Source organism: Andrographis paniculata, unplaced genomic scaffold, assembly GCF_009805555.1.
Source record: "Andrographis paniculata isolate CXL003 unplaced genomic scaffold, ASM980555v1 Contig86END, whole genome shotgun sequence".
NCBI lineage: Eukaryota > Viridiplantae > Streptophyta > Magnoliopsida > Lamiales > Acanthaceae > Andrographis > Andrographis paniculata.
The window spans coordinates 6,719,492-6,742,616 of NW_026137624.1; the positions used below are offsets into that span (position 1 = coordinate 6,719,492).

At 31.2% G+C, this 23,125-nt stretch overlaps 4 protein-coding genes across 7 annotated transcripts in view; 1 reads left to right on the forward strand and 3 right to left on the reverse strand.

The window, feature by feature from the left end:
* The first annotated feature begins 32 nt into the window (after positions 1-32).
* On the forward strand, positions 33-2,552 carry LOC127241929 (inactive TPR repeat-containing thioredoxin TTL3). Of its 2 annotated transcripts, none has more exons than XM_051261210.1 (5): positions 33-889; positions 972-1,167; positions 1,390-1,592; positions 1,923-2,256; positions 2,364-2,552. In XM_051261210.1, the coding sequence occupies exons 1-5, from the start codon at positions 33-35 to the stop codon at positions 2,511-2,513; spliced, it is 1,740 nt and encodes a 579-aa protein (XP_051117167.1). In that variant the 3' UTR covers positions 2,514-2,552. The 2 variants fall into 2 exon arrangements, with proteins under 2 accessions (XP_051117167.1, XP_051117169.1); XM_051261212.1 differs by having other exon boundaries at positions 1,420-1,592.
* A 1,826-nt stretch (positions 2,553-4,378) lies between these two features.
* On the reverse strand, positions 4,379-7,485 carry LOC127242420 (probable trehalose-phosphate phosphatase E). Of its 2 annotated transcripts, XM_051261961.1 has the most exons (12): positions 7,352-7,485; positions 6,946-7,235; positions 6,724-6,864; positions 6,586-6,657; positions 6,407-6,499; positions 6,247-6,303; positions 6,048-6,149; positions 5,553-5,630; positions 5,412-5,481; positions 5,014-5,084; positions 4,828-4,920; positions 4,379-4,714 (listed from the first exon to the last, which is right to left on the reverse strand). In XM_051261961.1, exons 2-12 carry the CDS (start codon positions 7,225-7,227, stop codon positions 4,601-4,603), a joined length of 1,173 nt encoding a protein of 390 aa, XP_051117918.1. In that variant the 5' UTR covers positions 7,228-7,235; positions 7,352-7,485; the 3' UTR covers positions 4,379-4,600. The 2 variants fall into 2 exon arrangements, with proteins under 2 accessions (XP_051117918.1, XP_051117919.1); XM_051261962.1 differs by lacking the exon at positions 7,352-7,485 and having other exon boundaries at positions 6,724-6,869; positions 6,946-7,063.
* Positions 7,486-13,251: 5,766 nt separating this feature from the next.
* The window catches only part of LOC127242422 (ethylene-responsive transcription factor RAP2-4-like), a 43,695-nt gene continuing 33,821 nt past the window's right edge, over positions 13,252-23,125 (reverse strand). The window contains exon 2 of the mRNA XM_051261964.1: positions 13,252-14,933. Coding sequence (XP_051117921.1) covers positions 13,531-14,445 — 915 coding nt within the window. The 5' untranslated portion in view covers positions 14,446-14,933 and the 3' untranslated portion in view covers positions 13,252-13,530. The remainder of the gene's footprint in view (positions 14,934-23,125) is intronic.
* LOC127242418 (uncharacterized) lies at positions 19,384-22,160 on the reverse strand. 2 transcript variants are annotated; one of them, XM_051261958.1, is made up of 6 exons: positions 21,954-22,160; positions 20,749-21,736; positions 20,620-20,673; positions 19,784-19,974; positions 19,609-19,701; positions 19,384-19,399 (listed from the first exon to the last, which is right to left on the reverse strand). In XM_051261958.1, exons 2-5 carry the CDS (start codon positions 21,653-21,655, stop codon positions 19,621-19,623), a joined length of 1,233 nt encoding a protein of 410 aa, XP_051117915.1. In that variant the 5' UTR covers positions 21,656-21,736; positions 21,954-22,160; the 3' UTR covers positions 19,384-19,399; positions 19,609-19,620. The 2 variants fall into 2 exon arrangements, with proteins under 2 accessions (XP_051117915.1, XP_051117914.1); XM_051261957.1 differs by lacking the exon at positions 19,384-19,399 and having other exon boundaries at positions 19,446-19,701.

The following is a 23,125-nucleotide window of genomic DNA, read 5'->3' on the forward strand; positions in this document are numbered from 1 at the left end:
TTCAAGATTTCTTACCACTAATTAATTCTGTTATGGGAAACATTGCCCCTGATCAGAAAAAACCAGGATGTGGCCTGTTAACAGCAGTTTTCAAAGGTCGAACCAAAAAATGCCCGAAAAAATACTCCTCGTCTTCCCAAAAGAAGGACCATCGAAACCCCTCTCCAGATGTGTCCAATTCTGACAGGGATCGTGAATTCCAGGGCTCCTACAATCCCCAAAACCATCAAAAACAGCCTGACAGGATCGTGCAACGTCCAGGCCCGAAATATTCCAGGCCCGATCCTGTCAACCACCCTCACCTGCATCCTTCTCATTCGAACAAATCCAGGCCCGAAAATCCCCGGTCCGGAACCCAACAGGCCGTCCGGAAACACCCCGAGGCGAGTCTCGGATTGTCGGGGGAGCTCGACAGCATGATCGCCGATCATCAGAGATCGAAAGGGCCTGCCGGAATGGTCAGAGCTTCTTCTGGAAACGTAATGTTGCATGGAAATTTGGGGAACCTTAAACAGCCTGGAAATGGCAACACCATGGATTCGGACAATGTCCCACGAACCAGGCCCGATTTGGAGATGACGATGAAGAAAGATCAAGATCCTGCCAAAACAGGCTCCCTCTGCAGGGCCCTGTCAACGAGGATGGATCCCGAGCACCTGAAAATTTTGGGCAATGAGGATTACAAGAATGGCAAGTTTGCCGAAGCCCTGGCATTGTATGATACAGCCATTTCTATCGACCCGAATAAGGCCTGTTACCGGAGCAATAAGAGCGCCGCCCTAACGTCATTAGGGAGGCTTCTTGAAGCCGCGTTCGAGTGCCGGGAAGCCATAAGGATCGATCCATTTTACCAACGGGCGCATAATAGGCTTGCGACTCTTTTGGTGAGGTAATGACTTGAAATTTGATTCGATTAAGTGAAGAAGCTTATGTACCGTGTTTTTTGTGACTGTCATTGTTGTCTTCGACAGGTTAGGAGAAGCCGAAAGGGCGACGTATCACTTCAAGCAGGCCGGACAAGAAGCCGATCCGGATTCTATGGATAAGGCTAAGCAAGTTCTAGTTCATTTAAACAAGTGCACAGAGGCAAAGAGGCGAGGCGATTGGCGTGGACTAGAGAAAGAAGCCGAGCTTTCTATAGTTGCCGGCGCTGATTCTGCGCCGTTGGTAAGTTATCTTCATTTTGTTTGATTCTGTTAAATGATCCTCTAATTTAAAAATTTACATGAACTTTTCAACATGTATACAAAGCAGACTTTTTGCTTTGATATAATGTTAAATGATCATTTTAAATAAAAATTAAGTTTATACAAAAAAACATCATTAATTACATATTATATTGTGTTTTAATAGATTTGAATAACACTTAAATCTCCATGAAACTACAAGATTTACTTACCAATCTCTTCAACGATGAAGATCTTCGCATTGAAAGCCGAGGCCTTGATGAAGCTCAACCGGCTCCAAGAAGCCGTCCAAACGATGGCGAAAGGCCCGAAGTTTGACACTAATGAATGCACAAAGTTCTTCGGCCCTATCGCGAGTGCAACACTCTTAGTCACGCGCGCTCAAGTCGACATGATCGAGGACAGGTTCATTCATCGATCTCCTCTAGCTCTTGAAGATATTAAAAAGAAAAAAAAAAGGAATTGGTCTATTCACTTGGAGTTTTTAGATGAATTGATTTTTCCGTGTGATATAAGAAATTGTGTTGATAATATAAAAAATAATATTTTATGTTGAATGATTGATTTTCTATTAGTGGATAATATATAAATATATATTATATTAATATATGTATATATGTGTATATTTTTAATAAGATGTACGGGTAATTGTTGTGTTGAGTGAACAAACTGAATGTTTCGTTAGAAATGTCTTAGCTCATATCAACCATACACTTAACTCTAATATTAAACTAGGTTCGATGATGCTATATCAAGTGCTCAACGTGCGACGAGCCTCGACCCCAACAACGGGGATGCAACCCCGTTGCTGAGGAAGGCGAGGGCGGTTGCGACGGCACGGTCAACGGGCAACGACCTCTTCAAGTTGGGAAATTACGCCGAGGCGTGCATTGCCTACGGCGAAGGGTTGAATCACGACCCGAGCAATTCGGTCCTATTGGGGAACCGGGCCGCTTGCCGTTGCAAGCTCGAGCAATACGATAAAGCTATAGATGATTGCGGTCGGGCGATCAAAGCCCGGCCCGGACACACCAAGGCCCGGCTTCGTCGTGCCGATTGTTATGCGAAGGTTAGCGTGAAAAACTTTGTACGTGAGAGTGTTGCACGTATAAATACATTTTTTATATATAGGTACATTGGTTTGATTTAATATGAAATTTAATTTTATTGGTATAGATGGAAAATTGGGATGATTGCATACAAGATTGCCAAGTAGTGTTGAGGGAATGTTCGGAAAATGAAGAGGCAAGAAAGTTGTTGGAAGAGGCAGAGGATCAGCTCAAGAAAATCGATCAAAGGCATCAAGAAGAGATGGGAAGAACATAAATATTGATCTAATTTTCTTTTTAAATGTAATTCATTTTTATTTTTGTATAACATGTGTTAACTTCTTACTAATAATTGAGGTCAATATTATTAACTTGTTCCTTTAAATAAGACAAAATAATAATTAAAAGAAAATGCTGGGGGCATCAAATATATTATTCTTTACTAAGATATGAAAACTTATGATCATAAATAGTGTACACGCGCAGTCTTGAAACTAAATCCTCAATAAAATTGATAAAGATTTTTTTTTTTTTTTTTTCTTCAATTACAAGAAACTGAAAGCTTTAAAAATGCTACCAATGTATAAATCAATGTACAAAAAGTGATAGTATATTTAAAGAAATTTGTAAATACAATAGTTTATCCCAATGGGGCACTTGATTTTCTCTACTTTTAACATATAAAAATAATATATATGTATATATATATTGTTTTTAAATGAGTTTTAATAAAAGGGTTCTAATAAAAAGAAGATAAACCACTATCTATCTTCCACATTACTTTTAGTATTACTTTTAAAAATTAGTTATCTTATCATTGTTATGGTGCAATTGGCAATGCACCAATAATTGAACATATCAAAGAACATGCTTTTTGTATTTTAATTAAAGTTTTACAATCTATTTTAAAATCTATTATACCTATTAACAATTATTTATAGATACAAAAGATTACACGATTTTGTAACTTTTAAAACAAATATATATATATTTTTTAGAGAAAAGGTCACCCTAACTTATTAAGTGATATGTTGGAAGAAGGCATGATGGGGACAAGTGTAGTGGACAATGGACACCATCTTTACACATCCTAAGGTTGTCATACAAATATAATTTGAAGTGCCCCATCCTAAAAGATCCCTTATAACACACAAAAACCATGAAACTTGCAAGTGGATTCCAACATCTCATTTGCACATTATTTATATATATATATATATATATAAGAAACAAGAAAGAAAGAAAAGAAAAGATAGTTGTAGTTAGTGGATGGGCTTCCCTTTCAAAACCTAAAAAAAAAAAACAAAAAAAAACAAAAAAAAAAAAGTGTTGAAGTTGGATCAAAGGGTCAAATAGTAAAAATTAGGTACTCAATCTAAAATTTAAGGTTGCGTTCTTTTTAAGAAATTTTATAAATATTTTTTATTGTTAGTTATTAGAAATTGTGCCGAGTGCTATTAAAATATTTATTTTTATTATTTTTATTAAAAAAATATGTAAAAAATAATATATTTTTATTGAAAATAAAATTAATACTTATTTTGTGAAAATGACCAAATTGTTTACTTTTATATTTTTAATTTTCTTTTTAAATTATTTATCAACGTTTTTTTAATCATAGTACATATCATATCCGTCAGCATTTATTTGTTTGAGGGATTTTATGGGATTCCTTATATTTCAACAATTTTTTTCATTAAAAAATATAAAATTAAATACTTACTTTTTATTTTTTATATTATACTAAAAATTAATTTTACATTCAAAACATTACATCAATACTTATTTGGGTGATATTGTATTGAACTCTTTTTTGTCTCATATTTTCTGTCGATGTTGGTGTTTTAATTCATCTCATAACTTTTGATATCCCATTTCTTAAGAAAAATAAAATTACATATGGTATAGTACAAGAAACAAAAGATATAATATATGTCCACTTTTAATTGTAGTGTGTCTTTTATAATATAATTGTGATTCTTGTTAGTATGAATTAGATTGTATATATGATTTCTTTCCATTTATACACTATTTTATTTCAATAGAAAAAGGGCTCTTTGATTTTATCTTTTTTTAAATGAAAGATCCAAAAAAAAAAAAAATCTGTATTATTCTTGCTATGATTATTAAATAATTCCCTTCAAATTTATACATTAATGTTCCAATTGTTCTCTATAAACAACTTTGGTTATTCACCTTGATATCCTAAGGCAACGACAATAGGCTTGTATTTACATAGTTAACCCTGTACAGAATTACAATAATGCCCTTGTACAGGACAATACAAGACCACACACGGAAGGGACAACTTCCTATATCTCCCTTAATAAGGATTGTTAGCTTTCAGTAATTGCAATTACAACATTAATTACTACCCCTAATTTGACTTATTATCTTTTGGAGTCGACTCTTCATTTTCATCTCTCGTTTTATCACAAATTGCTTCCAATCTATCAAGCCTCGTAAAAATGTCATGACCTATAAGATACAAAAATTAATTATCGATATATTGTAAGAATATATATATATATATATATATACACCTTGTAATCGAATTATAACTCATTCTTTAGAAGAGGAAACATATATACCTCGGATGGTTCTTGCAAAGAGTAAGATGCATTGGTATCTTTTGGAATTTTGGAAACTAGAATCCCCAATCCTTGATCCTTCTCTCTCAAGACCTAATAAAAATTTTAAATAATCGAGTCAAACTATAATATATATATATATATATTGTTTTTCTTAGAGTAAATTTTATGTTGAATTTGGTATACCTTAAAAGCATCCTCGTCCGTTCGATCATCTCCAATGTATATAGGGAAGACATTGGCGCAGTTGGTGTATCCTATGAGGAATCAATGATATAAATTAGAGATTTTAAAACGGATTCTCAAAATTGTAGTTTGGATTTAGAATGATTGTTACAGCTGCGTGTTACTAATATAAATCCAACACATAAATTACTTACGTAAACTTTAAGAACAAAATTCCGTTACAAATATACATACTATTTTTTCTGTAGTGCAATCGAGAGAACCTAATTCCCTAATATAAATTCAAGATGTTCACTAAAAATCTGTTATTGCATACATAGAATATGGAAGAGACTAAACAATTAAGTAATACTTCCTTACAAGTATGGACGACCACATTCAAAAAAAAAAAAACTTACCCATAGACTGTAATAGGAATTCAAGGGCCTTCCCTTTGTCCCATTTAATATTAGGGCGAATTTCCAACACCTAAATAATTAGGTCAATCAAATAAGTGCAAACCCTGAATAATTATATTATTTATATTTAAGTGTCTATACCTTTCTTCCTTGGGTCAACCTTAGGGCTGGGTACCCCTCCAGCACGGATCCAACTTGCTGGGCAAGTTCAGACCATTTCTGCCATTAACGACAAGATTGCAACTCTTTATCAGATTTTAAATGATAAGTTGTCGTTTTAGGACATGGTTTTGTCAAGAAAACAATCTACTAAGCATGTGTCTTTATCATTCATGACTTGGTTCTATGTCAATAAAGGTGAATGCCAAATTGGTTGTTTGATATGTCTACAACCTAAGATTCTTCTTTTGTTAAAAACAACATCAATCATTTCTTATATACTTAATTAATATTTTAGCCTATCGATCATTAATATATGCATATATGTCCAGTGTGTTGTAGTTAATTATTGTTACTATTTTTTTAAAAGTTGCTTTATTTTATAGAAATTACAAAAGAGACTCAAGATTCTACTAATCAGAATAAGGGTTTTCTGGAAATTTACCAGACAAGAAATAGTTTGTAAATTAATTTTACCTTCTCATCAACACAGCGGAAATGTACAGAGAGACAAAACTTGTTATTCTCCACCTTAGCACCTGAAGTGCCTTTTGTCACTTCCAACAGTGCTTTATAAACCTGCATGCATCCATATAAACATTCCTCGTTAATTCAAATTTATTATTATCATTCACAATCAAATCATTATTCAATTATTAATTAAAAATAAACTGGCCTCATCTATCATGGGAAGGTATTCAGTTGCAGGCTGGAAAAGCACACCTCCGTCCTCCTGATTAATTTGATCCACACAACATATGAATCATATCAGTTAACTATACACAATTGATCCGACTCTAAAATGAAAAATGATATCAATAGCTTTAATAATTTACTTTATTATATTTGGAGCCTTTAGATGGGGCTTTGATATCCATGCCATGGCTTCCAGCATAATATAATTCTGACAATCGCACAAAACTGTACACCTACACATCCAAGAAAGACACCAAATATTTTAATTTATAGTGTTTAAACTATTAAGTAATTAAGAATATGAAGTGTATTAACTAACCTTGTCTCTGCACCTTCCACTCACTATGGCAGTGGGGAAATATTTAGCAAGTTTTCTCACTGTTGTCCTCATCTGTATATAATAGACATCCAAATTAGCCATAATTAATCAAGAAATCCACATATAATGAAGTATTACCGAGTCAGACAGGAAGGCTTTTTCGGGATCGTCGACTATCGGCGAAAGAGTGCCGTCGTAGTCAAGAAACATCACGATTTGCTTCCCCTTTGCTGCCTTGGCAATTTCGTCCAACATGTTGAGTGCAGATGGATGATATATCTGTACTTTTTTATTTTTATTTTGTAAATCAAATTGTTTTCGAGTGAAATTCTGTAGCAAACATGATGAGTTAAGGCTTACATTCCAGGAGATTTGGTCGCCGGAGAGCGGCGGCGGCGACGAGGATTTGAGATTGGTGGGGGAGGAAGCTCTCATTGAATCAACCCAGGCGTTGATTGATCTGGAGCCAGCGTTGATGTCCTGCAGGAGGAGCTTCTTCTTCGAGATTGTGATGTACGCGCCGGCGAGAGGTTTTTGCGCCGGCGTGGGGAAAAGCGACGACGACGAACCAGTAACCGCCACCCTTATCGCCACGTTGATCCCCGATTTTGCGTCGGCAACCATCACATTTTGGTTCGTCATGATTATTCCTGATAGAATTACGTACAAAATTAACGCATTCCATTTAATTGTCGGTTTAAGAACCCTAGCAACGAACCCTAAACCCCAATTCCTCAAATTGAAACCGTTCGAATTCAGAACTCACCTTAAATGATCTTCGAAAATTGGATGAACTGCTCGATCGCGGAAGCAATTGGAGACGAAAGAGAGACAGAAACAAATCAAAAACTCCGCTCAAATCAAGAATCCGGCAGCCAATAAGAGGCTCAATGAAAGAAGGGAGTGTTCATGTGTGAGGAAGTTGTAACGCAGTCTGGTTCGTTTTATAGTTGCAGCGATGACAAGGAGCATACAAACTAACACCAACTCCGGGATCTGAACACCATAATTAATCTTTACCGTTCATTTCTAAGGTCAACGATATCAACGATGTAGATTTATTCTGCAGGCATTAGTCATATATAGTCGTCGGAGTGGGCTCAGTCCAGCGTGTCAGTATCTCTGTCGTCGCTTTGAAACGTGGCAGTCGGAGGGTGGCCATGTGTGGGGTCGTGCCACGTGCAGTTGCCCTAACACTCAACCAAGGAAATACCTGTTTTACCCCTATTGAATAAACTGACCTTCCCAAATTGCAAAGGGCAAAACAATTACTAGGAAACAAGCAGCGCAGAAAACCAGCAGCATCATACTTTATTTATTTATTTATTTATTTTCTAAATAATATAAAAAAAATTCTTTCATAATATTATTGAGCTCCTATCATTATAAGTATATTTGAAAATATCTACGAACATATAGCATTTCATTAAGGAATTTGTGACTTTACCAAATAATTTTTGCACAAAAGATAAAACGGAAAAATCATCCCACGGGTAACATTTTTTTTCTCTAAATAAATTGTTTGAGTGGTTTAATTGTATTATTAATTTATATTTTGTCACAGTAAATAAACTATACGTGATTTTTAAACTTATTATATGAAATAATTTGAACATATGTACATCTATTTAAAAAAAAAGAAAAGTAAACTTAAGAAAATAAATAATAATTAATAAACACACATACATAGGATCATAATTAATCCTTCGTATTTATATTTTTCCATAGGTTAGATACATATTAACTACTATATGTTATATTTTCCTAAATTTATACTTATATCATTCAATTCTAACAACTCTTTACTCTTATTTTATTCTCTATGAGATACATATACATATGCATATATATATATATATATATTCTTATATATTTTTCAATAAAAATTTATATGACTGCATTATATATATATATATCTTACAACTTATGAACCATTTAGTAATATCATGCTTGTATTTCTTAGTCGAGGTGAGCTCAATTTACAAATTTTAAATTTGACATACAAAATAAAAGTCAAACCTATACAATTTCCTTTGATATTTAGAAATTGTAAACACATTGAAGTCAATATTGAGTTTTTATTGCTCATCCTATGATGTAGTACCTATGACTAAGGTCAATAATTTTATGTGTCTTAAATGATATTTCGATGTCACTATGCTATAATTTTCTGTTAATTTTATTGTAAATTAATGAATATTTCACCCTTTTTATTTGAAATATATGTATATATATATCATAATGTTGTCTAGAATTTAAGATATATGATATACAATAATAAAAATATTTTGCAAAACAAAAACATTGAACAGAGATTTTATGCTCCGGTCTTATATACGTTGTAGAAACATATAAAATTTTTATCTTATTTTATTTGGTCAAAAAATTCGGTGCGAATAGTGAAACTATGATGATTAATTAATGTATATGCATATAGTTTTAATTTTCTTTAATTTTATTTTTTTATCATATTAGGGTTTGTTTCACTCAAATTATATATTTATAATATTAAAAATGATAATAGATGTGTGCCTGTGTGTTTTTCTATTAGGTGGTTATTGAAATAATTAGTGATAATGTTGACATGATGCATGCAAGTGTACCATTAATTAAGTCTAATTAAAAGCAATAATGTTGTACATGATTATATTTTAATATTATATATTGCTGATATTTCTGCATTATTTAATATTGTGACAAATCATAGATCCTAATATCTATATATATATATACACTACATATTATATGGTTTGGGAGATTGTTTTAAATAACTTAGTCTTGAAGTATAATTTTCTTTGCACTAATTGTTGTATAATGTGAACAGTTTGTAATACTTTTCTAAGATGTAACGTTTTTTTTAAAAGATGAATAGTAATAAAAATACAAAAGAATAAACTCCAAGAATTCGTACTTTCATTTGTAACTCTATAAGCTTTGAATAGAGAATCGAAACAATCAACGGAGCAAAAAAAAATAGTAATGAACACAAAATGAAAAGAATCTCCTATCAACTCTGATTATTCAAAAGTTCTTACGAAATTTCTACAATTATATGGAAAAAAAAGGCAGCATTTGAAAAGTTTTAGAATTATTGTACCATAAATAAACCCACACCATAGAAAATGTATTGAGATTCTTAGCATTATGTTCAAGCACATGCATGACTTCGAAATTTCTTTTCATTTTTTTTTTTAAAAATAAACATCGAGAAGATTTTAATTATTCATTCTACTAGTAAAATTATAAATAATAATAATAATTCATACAATCATAGGCATAATTTATTTGATTAATTATTCAATGTGACTCTAAACAATCTAGGGTTTCAATTAGAGCATCAATATCGATCAACTATTTTCAAAATGATATAAATTGTTCGGTGACCATCATCTCAGCATAAATGCGAAGATGGTAGCAAGAGAATAAAGATTCTATTTTTTTCCAACGTGCTTTAAAATTTTCAATATTACGAAAATTATCTCTTATAAAATAATTCTATATCTTCAAAAGTTTCTTTTTTAGTGACATGTTTTAATTATTTAGATATTAAATTAGAATATATATATATATATATACACATTTTAAATAACTCTTTTTACGATGATGTATGGTTTATTCTTTAATTAAGGATACCTTAGTGAATCATTTTATGGATAATTCATTTTTAATATAATTGTGATTAGAGAAATTAAAGTATTTACATTCTTCTAAAGTTACTTCAATATTCTGTTCATTGAAACTGATCAATTTATTTCAAGCAAATAAGTAAGAATATATAAGTGGGCATATAGACATTTACATTTATATGCAGAATTTTATCATTCAAATATATTTTTAGAAACTATAAAGATAAATGATGAATCTACAACTATATATATTCTTTAAAGTCACTATCCCATTTAGTAAAGTTAGAAGTTAAAATTCGGTTGTTGGTTGAAATTCAACTATTTATTCTTTCTAAGTCAGATAATTCAATTATGACTTTAATTTATAGCTGTGACATTAATTTATTTGAAATCATGTCAATTTCTATAGTAATTTTATTTTATTCTCTTTTTTTTTAAAAAAAAAAAAATGGTATATGTCTTAGATAATTTTCCTTGAAAGAACATTTAATTTATGTCAAGGTGGCTACAAACAACTATGGAAGCAATTAATTTAAAAAGTTATGTTAGTGTGTTTCTTTGAAGGATTTTGAGAAATTTACATTCTTTTCTACAAAATTTTTTCTTCCAAAAACATCAATTAAATATTTAATATATTTTTTATATTATATTAAAAATTAATTTTTTATTCAAAACATCGCATCATACTTATTTATATCACTCGTACCATTATTCAAATTCATATATTTTACTATTCAAATTTTAACTCAAAATATACACTCTAAATGAATTGTTTTTTATAATATCATCATAATATATAATAATTCAGTTCAATTAATATGTTTGATCTATACGAGAGACTAAATTTATTTTATTTTATGTATTAAGTAGAAAGATCTTTTGATATATACAAAAATTAACAATAATTTTACTTTCTTCCACTCATAAACATAATAAATTTTTTATATTTCAAAAATAAATTATGTTTTCCTTAATTTTAGACTTTTAGTTTAAAATATATAATATGGGTGGAGGAATCTAATTGTAAATACAAGAGACGTGTGAGGCAAAAAAGAAATTCAAACATCAGAAGCATCATGTGCTGTAACACGTGACTAGAAATATTTTGTCGATTGTAATTCTCCAATCAATGCTTCAAATGAATATTTCACTTTAGAATATTTTAAATTTTTGGACATGAATACGTTTCAATTAAATTATCATATATATATTGAAACTAACTTATTAAAAAAATTTACTTTATGTGAATTGTAGGAGAAAATTGGTAATTAATCATAAATGTACTAAAATATTATTTTACTTTATTGATGATCAAAGAGAAATCGATGGGCTTGCAAACCATGGGCTCCTTATTTTGGACCTTATGAATATTTAAATTGGGCCCAAAAATACTGAAGTGGGCTTTCTTAAGATTATTTGAAATATATAATCTTATATTTAATTATTATTCATAATTTAGAAGTTGAATATTTTTTAAGCTTATTAAAATAATTAATTTGTTACAAGATCAACTGTCTACTGGGCTCTCTGGCCCAGTCCCAGTCCCAGTCCCAGACCAGCCCAGCCCACTACAACTAGATTTAGGAGGCTCGAACAAGTGTATGTTTTTAACTAGTGTTATTTTTTATACATATATATCATTCAAAAAAATTCAATTAAATATTTTTACTTAAATTTTCAAATATTAATATTATACTTATAGACAATGCAAATCAGTACATATATATATATATATATTTAATTTTATGAGTATGGTATAATTAATCATTCAAAGGGATGGAATGAAATGCTGAGAATGAGCAATAGCTATTCGTGCCATGGAAAGATAAATGATGTGTCAGTGACACGACACACACACACGCACACTCTTATCACACACTATTTTGGTGTGTTGAATGAGTCAAAAGTCAAACTACTCATAAATGCAATTAATTCATGCATTTATTCATCAATGTCCACGTGTCCTATCCAATAGCTATAATAAATGTGGATGCAAAATTTAGGTCGAACAGATCAACTTTCCATCCAATAATTGACTTGTCATTCATTCATTCTATCACTCCATAAAACACACATCATCATAATCATCATACTACATACATTAGACTTTTCGACCCTTACAAAAATATCTACACTAGCAAAGAAAACGAAATTTGCACACAACCATTATTACATTGCAATCGTTTTTTTTTTTTTTTTTTTGTAGACAAATCATATTAGAGGAATGCATGTTATGTTTTTTTTTTTTTTTTTTTTTTTTTGTTTTGTTTAAATGACGTGAGAATTCGCAGGCTGCTATCCAAAAATACGTACCGGCTAAACTTCAGCCGAAATTAATACCCTGCAAACTAGGTTCGACAGGAAGACCACACTATTCGAACCATGAATGACAAGTGACCTGAAACATGCTATTTTGAACACATGACTCATGACTATTGCAATAGTTTTTATTTTTATTTTTATGACAGTGGCATTGCATTAGTTTTTTGTTTTATTCAGATCATTACAATAGTATAAATTTTTATGATAGTGGCATTGCAATAGTCTTTTATATATATAACGCAGGAATACGTTAATTTTTTTAATGTATATTGGATAAATTTTTAATTAAACTTAATAGTTTGGGACTTAAATTTAAGAGACAAATCATACTAGTCAAATTATACTTTTAAATGTATTTTGGTCGAATTTTCAATCGTAGGGCTGGCTTTTTGCTTTTGTTTATGGAATCTTTGGATTAATAATTAACTTAATAATTGATCATATATGTATATATTCAATCAATTAACTTCAAACTCAATTGATTTATAGTGTAAACTTGATTTAAGAAAATAAGTAATAAATAGAATTACATTTATGAAAAAATCAATCAAGCACTGAAAAGCTCACCAAACAATTTTTTGTTTTTTGTTAGTAAACTCATTTCAAGGCACAAGCTGTGACACAAAAATGATAACTGTGTTTATGTAAATTAGTTAATTTTTTAGTATCGATTGTGTCGATTTTTAAACTGTGTGTGTGTGTTGAAGATGAAACAAAATTTTCACAAAAACAAGAGCAATTTATTTATTTCTTAATTTATACAACTGAAGGTAAGGTAATGAAGAAAGTAGAGAAATACAGTAAAAAATAAACTGGATCTCCCTCCCCTGCCATGGCTGCAATGCTTGGAAACAAAAACCACAAGCAATTGCAGATGCAGATTCAGACCAACCCTACCTTACTATTACACAAAAACAAGATTCAATCCAATCCCATCTGCACATGTCAAAAACTCCATTGCAGATGAGATGATGACACAAACACAAAAACATATCTATTACAGAGCTGCCCAATCAATCTCAACCGAAGGGTATTTCTGCAGCAGCATCAAATTATCGCATTCGTCGAAGCACGACGACGGCTCCGGGAAGTCGAGGAAAGTGATCCCGGACTCCGGCGAAGCCGGTGGCTCTACCTTCACTGTTTCATCCAATTCCGAAACTTTCAATCCCTCTTCCACCTCCGACGCCTCGTCGGACTTACTGCAATTCTTCGAGCTCCGGGACCTTTGTTTCTGATCGTCGGCGGCGAGGGTTCGACAGATGGCCTCAAGCTTAGCATCCACGGAGGAATGCAAAGGCTTGAGGCCACCTGTCGACGAATCCCGCGACAATTGCTGCTTCAGATGCGGGAAATTGAGCCTGCCGGAGTCTCCCCGGAGCTTGTAGGCGGCGGCGTCGTACGCCAGCGCTGCCTCCTCGGCGGTGTCGTAGGTGCCGAGCCAGAGTCTGGTTCGGTTTTTCGGAAGCCGGATTTCGGCAACCCATTTTCCCCAATGCCTCTGCCTCACTCCTCTGTAGAGCTTGGCAGGCTTGGGGTAATTTGCAGACTGTTTCATCAGGACAGGTTTGGGGGAAAGAAATCGGCCATGGAAGGTCTGGTTTTGAGCTAACTGGTAATTGATCAGCTGCTCCTGTTGCAGCAATTGGAGATGGAATTGCAGATCGAATGATTGGGGTTGAGGGAGTGGAGAAAAGGTTCTTGATTGGATTGGGGGATAAGCAGCCGCCATTGATGGATCAGAAGAGAAAGAATCAAGATAAGATGAGGGTGAAGAAGATGAAGAACAGAAGCTGTTTGGAGAAGAAATGGAAGAACTTTTAACAAACGGCTGGAGAGCTTCCATTAGCTCTTCTCTCAATGGATCTACAGACAAGAACTGATTGCTGCTTGAAGAACAATACATATCCATGAAAATTAAGGAAACAAGAAAGAAAATTTCAGATCAAATTAACCACAAATTACAGCCTGTTTCTCGTACTAAAAACTGAAGAACAGGTGAGAGGCTAAAAAAGATTCCTTTTTTTTTTTTTTCTTTTCTTTTAAGAGGCAATTTGTCGAACACCTTTCAGGCAAAGTTAAAGAAACTAAAAATCCGAGAAACTTGAGGGATTGACAAAAAACGAAACCCTCGTGGCTCAATCGGAATCTAAAACTTGAAATTTTTGACAAAATTTATAAAAAATTGATCTCTGTTCTGAATCATCTGGCTTTCAGAATAAAAAGATGAAGCCTTTTAAAATTAGGGTTTGCAAATTCAGATCGCAGCTTTTTTTTTGAAAGACAGACGATGACAGAAAGGGATCGAAGAAGCGGGGATTGAAGGGGGGGAAGAAATTAAAGAAACAAAAAATGGAAATCAAACACTCGTTTTGGTGGTGGCCTCACCCTCACTGATTACTACTTTTTTTTCTCTCGATGAAGATGTTGCTGCAGATCTTATCGTCTTATATAAACGCCAATCCGCCATGGCTGTAGCCTGTAGCTTCCTTTACCTTTATTTTATTTTTATTTTTTTAATTGCGAATTTTCTTTGCGTATTTGACCCACTTTAGATAAACTTCACATAATTAATTACATAATCCAATTATATTTTTATTTTCTATGTAATTAAAGAGGTGATAGATGTAATATTTTTAAACTTATCATTTTATCTTAAAATAATTTTTAAAAAAGAATATTTTTTAATATATTATTTTTAATGAATAATGTCCAAATTGAAAAATACACTATCTCCCTCTCATGTCATATACGAAAATTTAAAAAATATAATTAATAAATAATTAAAAAATATATTAATAAAAATAATTATAAATTAAAATCAAAATAAATTATAAATTAAAATATGTAAATTTTTAAATAAAATAAAAATGAAATATTAAACTAACTAAAATTATACATGGACAAAAGATGTATGAATCATGAATACCATATAAACATAACTAAATAATTAATCAAATATTGAAATTTATAAGACGAGAGTTAATTTTTTTTTTTTAAAAAAAATGTAACTATCAAAGTTTATTTCAAAATTTAAGAAATGCATGAAATTTTATTGTTGTTGTTGTTTCCATTCATAATTATATTCTTGCGTTACACATCCAATTTATTTTCAATTATGTATATGGATTATTTTAATGTACATAAAAATTAATTTATGTTTATTTAATCGGATACAAATATTTTAAATAATAAATAAAAATAGAATTTTTTTTATAGTAAAAAGTTACAAGTACAAAATGATGTTTGTTTACTAAAAAAAACAGAAAAAAAAAATTAAAAATCCAACAATAAAAAATAAACATAACTTAAATGAAAAACAAGCATAATTATTGAACTATTTCATTTCTTCAATAATATTCTACGAAATATGATCATTAAATTGGACAGCTGCCGCATTTAATTTTTTTTAAAAAAAGGTTAGAAATTATTTGTTAGTGGTTGGACTATAAAACAAAAATAAAAACAAAAACAAAATATTAATTATGAGATTTATTTGGACCGAGTCAATTTATGATTACAGTAGCATTACCACAAAATATCAGAAATTCTGGTGTTAAAGAAACCATTCCCAAGATGACACGTGTACACGTTATCACGAATTTAGACGTGGCAGGTTCTTATTGGTTAATCTTGTGGTAGGTTATACTGCTTATCTTTTTGGTTTTTTTTTTTTTTTCTAATTTTTTTTGAGAAAATATTAAAAAAAAATGAATAAAAATACTTTTTGAACAACAAAAAAAGTTAAATAATATGCATATTGTGATTCTCTTTTTGATTGAAAATCCTCCACGAATAAAGTGAATGAGACTAAAGAAGGATCACCGTCGCTTACCTAACCTTCAGAAATCTGGACCGTTCAATCTGCTACTATATATCTGCTGGGCCCACTTACTGTGGACAGCATAACAAATCTATTTTTTTTTAATACTTGTCTTTTATGCGTTCATATTACTATTACTATTACTATTACTCAAAAGTTATTATAATTTCATCAATAAAAGATAAAAATAAAACATATAAATCTGAGATATATTCAATTTAAATTTGTCACTCAATGCTAAATACTATATTTTAAATTAGATATATGGGTTGGATACAAATATTTTACATGATGTTTATATTGTTAAAACTATAATATTATACTCTTGATTTAATTAAAATTTTAAACTATTAAGAAGCAGACAAGTGAAGGGCATTGTTATTTGCATTACCATATTAAATTAACCATTACATAATTTCCACTTGTCTTAATAAATCTTATCTTCATTTATTGGTACTTAATTACTTCATCAATGAAAGTATTTAGTGTTTGTTTGGTTTAGATTTGAATCGAGTTTTTTTATTATTATTATTTATTTATTTTGTTTTAATAGTATTTTGCCATGATGTTTTATAAAAATAAGTAGTACTATATTTAAAAAAAATGGACTAGTGAATATATTGAAATTATTTATTTTCAAAACATATTATATTAAACTTCTCAGTAAACATATATACACAAAAAATAAATAAACAAATGTGAATTATTATGTTTCTATATTGTCCCACGCATTTTTATAAATTGTTTTTCTAGAATCAATTATGTCGAATGAAATTAAGAAGTGAATTATTGTCACTTCAGTGAAGACAAATTCAAGTGAAAGACATTTAATATAATCAAAGTGAATCAAATCACGTAAATTGATTAGTACACGTTACTACCACAAGTTTTCATATATTTTTTTATGTTTGATGAAATGTGAAATTACTGCAGTAATTTAACTATTTAATATTTATGATGTAAAAATAGTTGTTACGTATAATATTTTAAATAAAATTTGAATATAATATACTTGTTAGTGATAGATTTAATAATAAAATTGTGAATAAAAAAAATAAATCAAAAGTCAAATATGGTACTATTGATTTTCGCATATATTTAATTGACAAGTAGAGCTGTAGAGGGTATTGGAAAAAAATATATATTAAAATAAAAAAGAGTATTATTGCTTAGTGGTGTGCGATTAGGGATTACCAAAGTCAAAAGAAAATGAAAATACGATTTAATTAATTAGGATTTCCAATTAAGAGAAGGAACAAATACTTCACTTTGAAGCCAAGCGACCTCCACCATCCCCACCCCCACCCCCACCCCCACCCCACCCCCCTTTTTTTTTCATTCTTCTTTTAAAGTGAAAAAAAAAAAAAAAAAACACTTTAAAGTTCTATTAATCCAGCAACGAATTCAGACATATTTTTACAATAATACTACTAAAAAATTGCAGTATACAAACACAAAATAAAACAAAGGTTAATAATTCAACAAAAGAAATAAAAAGGTCTAAAGTTCAACACTAACATTATTTTTATATTATTGAGCTTAATCATACTCAATACAAAAATAAAAATACTAAAAAAAAAAAACATCAATTTTAATTTCATGTAAAAAAATGACTATATTTTTAAAATTTTAAAATACTTCATTTAAAATATATATATTATATGCAGCTATACACACGGATTATTTGTACCTTTGGTTTGTAAATTTTATTTATTTATGTATTGTGGAAGGTAATCTATTATTTGACTTGATTAAATGGATTCATTGTATTATTGCATGGGTGAGGGTGATCTAAACAACAGGCACGTGACTAACGCGACAAGGACGGGACCAGGGAGTGTACGTCCCGTGGCTAATTAATTACTGTACTAGTATTTCTTGTAGCTAATGAACTGTCATTTGATAAATCATTGAAAACTTTATTTATTTTTATTTATAAATTACTAATATTACTATTATTTATTAGAAAATGGAAAAACAATTACTCCACAATACTCCAAAGCAAGGGATTAACGCCGACCCATTGCCACCTATTTAAGTCGTTAATATTCATAAGTGCGCCTTGAGAATTTTTTTATATTTATTTAAAAATTCATGATATATGACCTAAAAGCGCATTTTGTTCCTATTAACACATAAAACAAAACCCAATCTCTTTTATATTTAATTCTCACTTTGCTCGGGAATGCCATCAAATTCATACAAGACTTACATAAAAAGAAAAATATACAATTAGGTTATTTATATTTAAAGCTATACAAATATTCTTTTACGCTTCTTTTGTGGCAATTTTGTAAGCACATATGTCATATTGAGTTTTTAAGCGTAGTTGTAACAATAATTGAGGGTTGGAATAATATAATTATTTAGTGGAGTGTGATTAAGGATTAGCAAAGTCAAAACATTTGATATATCATATGAAGAGCTTATTATGGTAGCAAAAATAAATAGCGAGAAAATAAAATAATAATAAATTGAAGTATGATGAAATGAGATATTTTTAAAATATGCATTATGAGTTATGATAATATTAAGAAATGCCAACCTTAAAAAAAAGTCAAACGCAAAAGGTGTGTGGGCTTGCTAAGTTGGAGTGGTAATTAATTAGTGGGCTAACGGTCAACCCTCACCATATCGATCAATAAAACTCCACTCACCGGCTTTTTCTTAACAGCTGGAACCTAAAGACGCTACTACTCTTTTAATTTCATAAACTACATCACCAAAGTAAGAAATGCTTCATATGTCATCGAAAAATAAATCACTTACTTTTAACAGGGGTTTTGATATAACATGTATTTTTTTAGAATGAAAAATAAATTTAAAAAATAGTATAATCTTTCATCTAAAAAATAAGTTTTTTTTTTAAAAAAAATATAAAGCTATTTACAAATGAAGTGTCTCTATATGGCAATATTAAAACTTGGGTCTTTAAAAAATCTTGGGCCTGTTTTTAGCAATCTCGCAACGAGCCCTAGCTGTCATTCATGTTTATCTAAGTATCACCCTCCAACAATTTGATAAACTACTCCTGGAGTCATAACTTAAAATGGAACAAATCAATTCTTGAATTAGAAAAAAAAATATATATATATATTAAAATAAAATCTTGGAAAGCAAAACATAATCTTAAAAGATCCTATTGAACAACAATAACACAACAACAACAACAACTTGATATGGCAAGCATTTAGAAACTCAAGGACTTAAGCAAATCTAGTAAAGGTGTGTAAGAAAAGCTATTCGACTTACGAATGTTAAGTTTCATTGCTGTCCAGCCAATGCAGCATTGGTCCCATCACTGTGCTTTCCCCTCAACTCAGTCAGCGGCTGCAGCCTCGCCTCCTGTTGCAATACATACTAGCAGGATCATACAAAAGAATTATGTCTGAAGATGGTTGTAAGAAATGAATAGTGGTGAGCTTACCAGGTGGTTGATCTCTTCCTTGAGTAAGTCGCCGACACCCTGAAAGAGGGATCTCCAACGATGCATCAGATTGCCTGCTAAGTCGGAAACAACAGGACCTGTGTAGCTTTCAGCGCCATGCTTATCAATTGTCTTGTGCCAGGTAGTTTGTTCAGCCAATGTGGTTGCATTTTTCTGGCTCTTTTTCATTGCTGTCGACAACATTTAATGCAGTATACAAGTTAGAAATGAGCAGTTAAATCAGAATAACCCATTCTTGAAGAGATTGGATTGATCGATTCAACATTTGTCTACTGAGTAATTTGCATAAAAAATCTGGGAAGCTACTTCTAATTGCCTCTTACTCATGAATTAAGGACTTCGATAACTAGACTATGATACATACTTTTTGTTGATAAATAAGGAAAACTCATAATATACTTGAATGTCTAAAAGTTACAATATGACTTTGATAAATAGTTTTGCATAGTATAAATTATAAGATATATAATTACATGGTACATTAGGAAAAAGAATAAAATAGTATGATTCCAAATTAAAGCTAATTCTAAAGTTATTCTATTCTGAAACAATTTATTCCATAAATGGCATTCGACATTTAGCCAATTGGCATATCCTTGTACATAGAGCTACGATTCGTACCCCATTGTGATTCAGCATATTTTGTACAAAGTTAAGAAATGTTTTATGTAGTTTAAAATAACTCAAAAATTTCGTAACATAGTTAATGAGATTTACACTATGTTCAACAATCAACATTTGATGTTTTACATTGTATTTTTATGGGTTGCTCAATCTCTTGTCGGATATTGTTACATGAAATAACATTAGCAAACCTGAAATCCGTTCCTTCATGTCTTGGTAGTTGACATCTAGCCATATATATGCAGCTGAATATCAAGTAAATGTAGACAGTTAGATTGATCTATGGTCATAACACAATCATACATACATACTATTGGTACCTTTACTGCAGAAGGAACAAGAGCAAGCTTTCACAGAGTCATTCCCATCAGCACATTCCTCACGTTTCTTTGTTTCTATGGGTGTTTCCACTCCAAACACTCTAGATTCCTGCGACTCAGGTAGAATCATGCAGTCAGTTGATCCCATCTGAATCGAGTAAAAATTGTCAGCACCATGATCATCTCCATCAGTGTGATAGTCTGTATGAATGACTTTGGACTCATAAGCATCAAGTTCGTTCCCCCCATGGAAACCGGAGCCATCACCGCCATTTTCACTCACTGTTCTTGAACTATCAGCAGGAACATGACAGCTCTCTCCAAACTTGTCACTAGTCTCAACACTAGCTAACTCAAGAGCATCTCCCATGGCTGGATTGATCAAATTCACGCCTGTTTTCCCCTTAGTCAAAACTTCAGCAGCTGTTGAAACATCATTGCTCTTCATCATAACTATATTCTGGACACCATCCATTTTCAACGCAGCTCTTCCCGCTCCAAGACCTGTTTTATAAGGACCGTCAAAATTCGGACTGCACACCTCATGTTCATCCATTTTGAAAGCATGACACTCAGCAGCTTTTCCACCAAAATGCGGAACATCTGTGAACTTATTCCCATTACATTCTTTTGTGCTTCCCACTGAAAAATCAAACCCAAGCCCAAACAACTTGGCATCACTGTTGTCATTGGACAAATTCAACAAATTCTTATTCATAGGACGGACATCTGTGCATGGATTAGGTTCAACAAGGCTTCTTTTCACAGACTGGCTTTCACTTAATTTCGATCTCTTAACTCCACGGTCTTCTATGTCCAGAAACCCTCTTTTAGTTGGCAGATTGGTGATTTCACCCAAAACTGCCCTCGATTTGGGAAATCCGTCGGAAGAGTTGATATCCGCCATTGTCGAAATCAGGGCACAGTTTTAATTATATTTTGAAGAAAGCAAATACCACAATTTCCAAAGCATGAATCCAGTCTCGACCTAATTCCAAAAACACGAATCAACAGATAAATCCCCAAGCTATTACCAAAAAAGAACTGACATTACATAAATGCGAGTAACAATGCGAGAGAAGCTAACAAACGAACGAACATAAAATCCTCGATAGAATAGGGTAACTTCAATTTCAAATCGAAATTCAAATTAAAAGCACAGGCATAGGGCGTGCGTATTTAAAAAGCAAAATGCTAGAACTGACCTTGCGCTGTTTGATTAGTTGTAGAGCTCCAATGGCGGGGTGGTGCAGGCAGTAGCGTGGAGAGAAGAGAGTGAGGCAAAATGGGTGCGGAGGGAGGAGCGGGAAAGCAATGAATTTGAGAGCGGCGGAGGCGGACTGGCCTGGCAGCTTTGAACCGCCTTCCCCTCTGAATTCGCAAATTTTGGGCGGGCGCGAGTGGCGTCCGTCGCTCCTATTATGATTTTGTTAAGTTGCCAATATAAATAAAATATATACATTCGAATATTAACATTAATTAATTATATAAAAAATTGAATATAAATATTTATATTGTTCATATTAATTTAGAAAATAAATTGTAGATATTAGATTTATTCATTTGAGATTTGGTTTTATATGTTGATTTATTAATTGAGTTAACCGATTTGGCTCGATTTCTTTATATAGAGATAAGCGGGGTTGGTTCTTGTTGGATCAATTTAGTTGGTTTAACAGTTTATAGATTATAGAGATAACAAGTTTAGTTTGAATTTGATTGCAGGTAGCATAAATTGAATTTGTTATTGATAATATATATATATATATATTTGTATAAAAAATTAAATATTTTATTTTACCAAATTACGAATAAAATTAAATATAATTAATGTAAATATTAAAAAGTGTATAAAATACGTATAATATTCAAGTAGAATAAGACTTGGAATTTGAATTCAAGTCATTATTTTAGCTCGAATTTTTAACAAATTAATACCATTAACAAATTCGAATCAAGTTTGAACAACAGATACTCAAATATGCTCGACTTACTTCACAACTCTAACTGTGACTATACTCTGCACTGGATTTCCTTCCGAGGGCTGTGATATTTTTTGCCTAAAAATTATTTGATTGTGAATTAAAATTAATTTGATATTTTGTGAGATAAAAACAATGTATTTTTGTTAGTAACATTACAAAATGTAATACTAGTACTAAATATGGTGCGATTGATTTTTCGAAAGCTTGCCAAAGAGATCTATGGAATTGGCGGGGTGTGTTCTTTATTGAAATTTACTACACATGAAACATTTTGCTACTTAAAACTTTGATTTGAATTTTTATTACTACCACGAAAATAGGCTTTTAAGGTTGTTACTTGAACATACACTATGTACCACCACCATTATTGTTGATGTAATATTTCAAAATTT

What these genes read in the sequence shown, in the direction of transcription:
- LOC127241929 (XM_051261210.1), top strand. Translation starts at nt 33, where the DNA reads ATGGGAAACATTGCCCCTGATCAGAAAAAACCAGGATGTGGCCTGTTA. An exon ending in GCGCTGATTCTGCGCCGTTG is followed by an intron (nt 1,168 to 1,389) that starts GTAAGTTATCTT and finishes TGAAACTACAAG; the next exon opens with ATTTACTTACCAATCTCTTC. An exon ending in GTGCCGATTGTTATGCGAAG is followed by an intron (nt 2,257 to 2,363) that starts GTTAGCGTGAAA and finishes TTATTGGTATAG; the next exon opens with ATGGAAAATTGGGATGATTG.
- LOC127242420 (XM_051261961.1), bottom strand. Translation starts at nt 7,227, where the DNA reads ATGACGAACCAAAATGTGATGGTTGCCGACGCAAAATCGGGGATCAAC. An exon ending in AAGGCTCCAAATATAATAAA is followed by an intron (nt 6,304 to 6,406) that starts GTAAATTATTAA and finishes CAAATTAATCAG; the next exon opens with GAGGACGGAGGTGTGCTTTT. An exon ending in TCCGCTGTGTTGATGAGAAG is followed by an intron (nt 5,631 to 6,047) that starts GTAAAATTAATT and finishes CGTTAATGGCAG; the next exon opens with AAATGGTCTGAACTTGCCCA.
- LOC127242418 (XM_051261958.1), bottom strand. Translation starts at nt 21,655, where the DNA reads ATGGCGGATATCAACTCTTCCGACGGATTTCCCAAATCGAGGGCAGTT. An exon ending in TTGTTCCTTCTGCAGTAAAG is followed by an intron (nt 20,674 to 20,748) that starts GTACCAATAGTA and finishes CTTGATATTCAG; the next exon opens with CTGCATATATATGGCTAGAT. An exon ending in CATGAAGGAACGGATTTCAG is followed by an intron (nt 19,975 to 20,619) that starts GTTTGCTAATGT and finishes TGTTGTCGACAG; the next exon opens with CAATGAAAAAGAGCCAGAAA.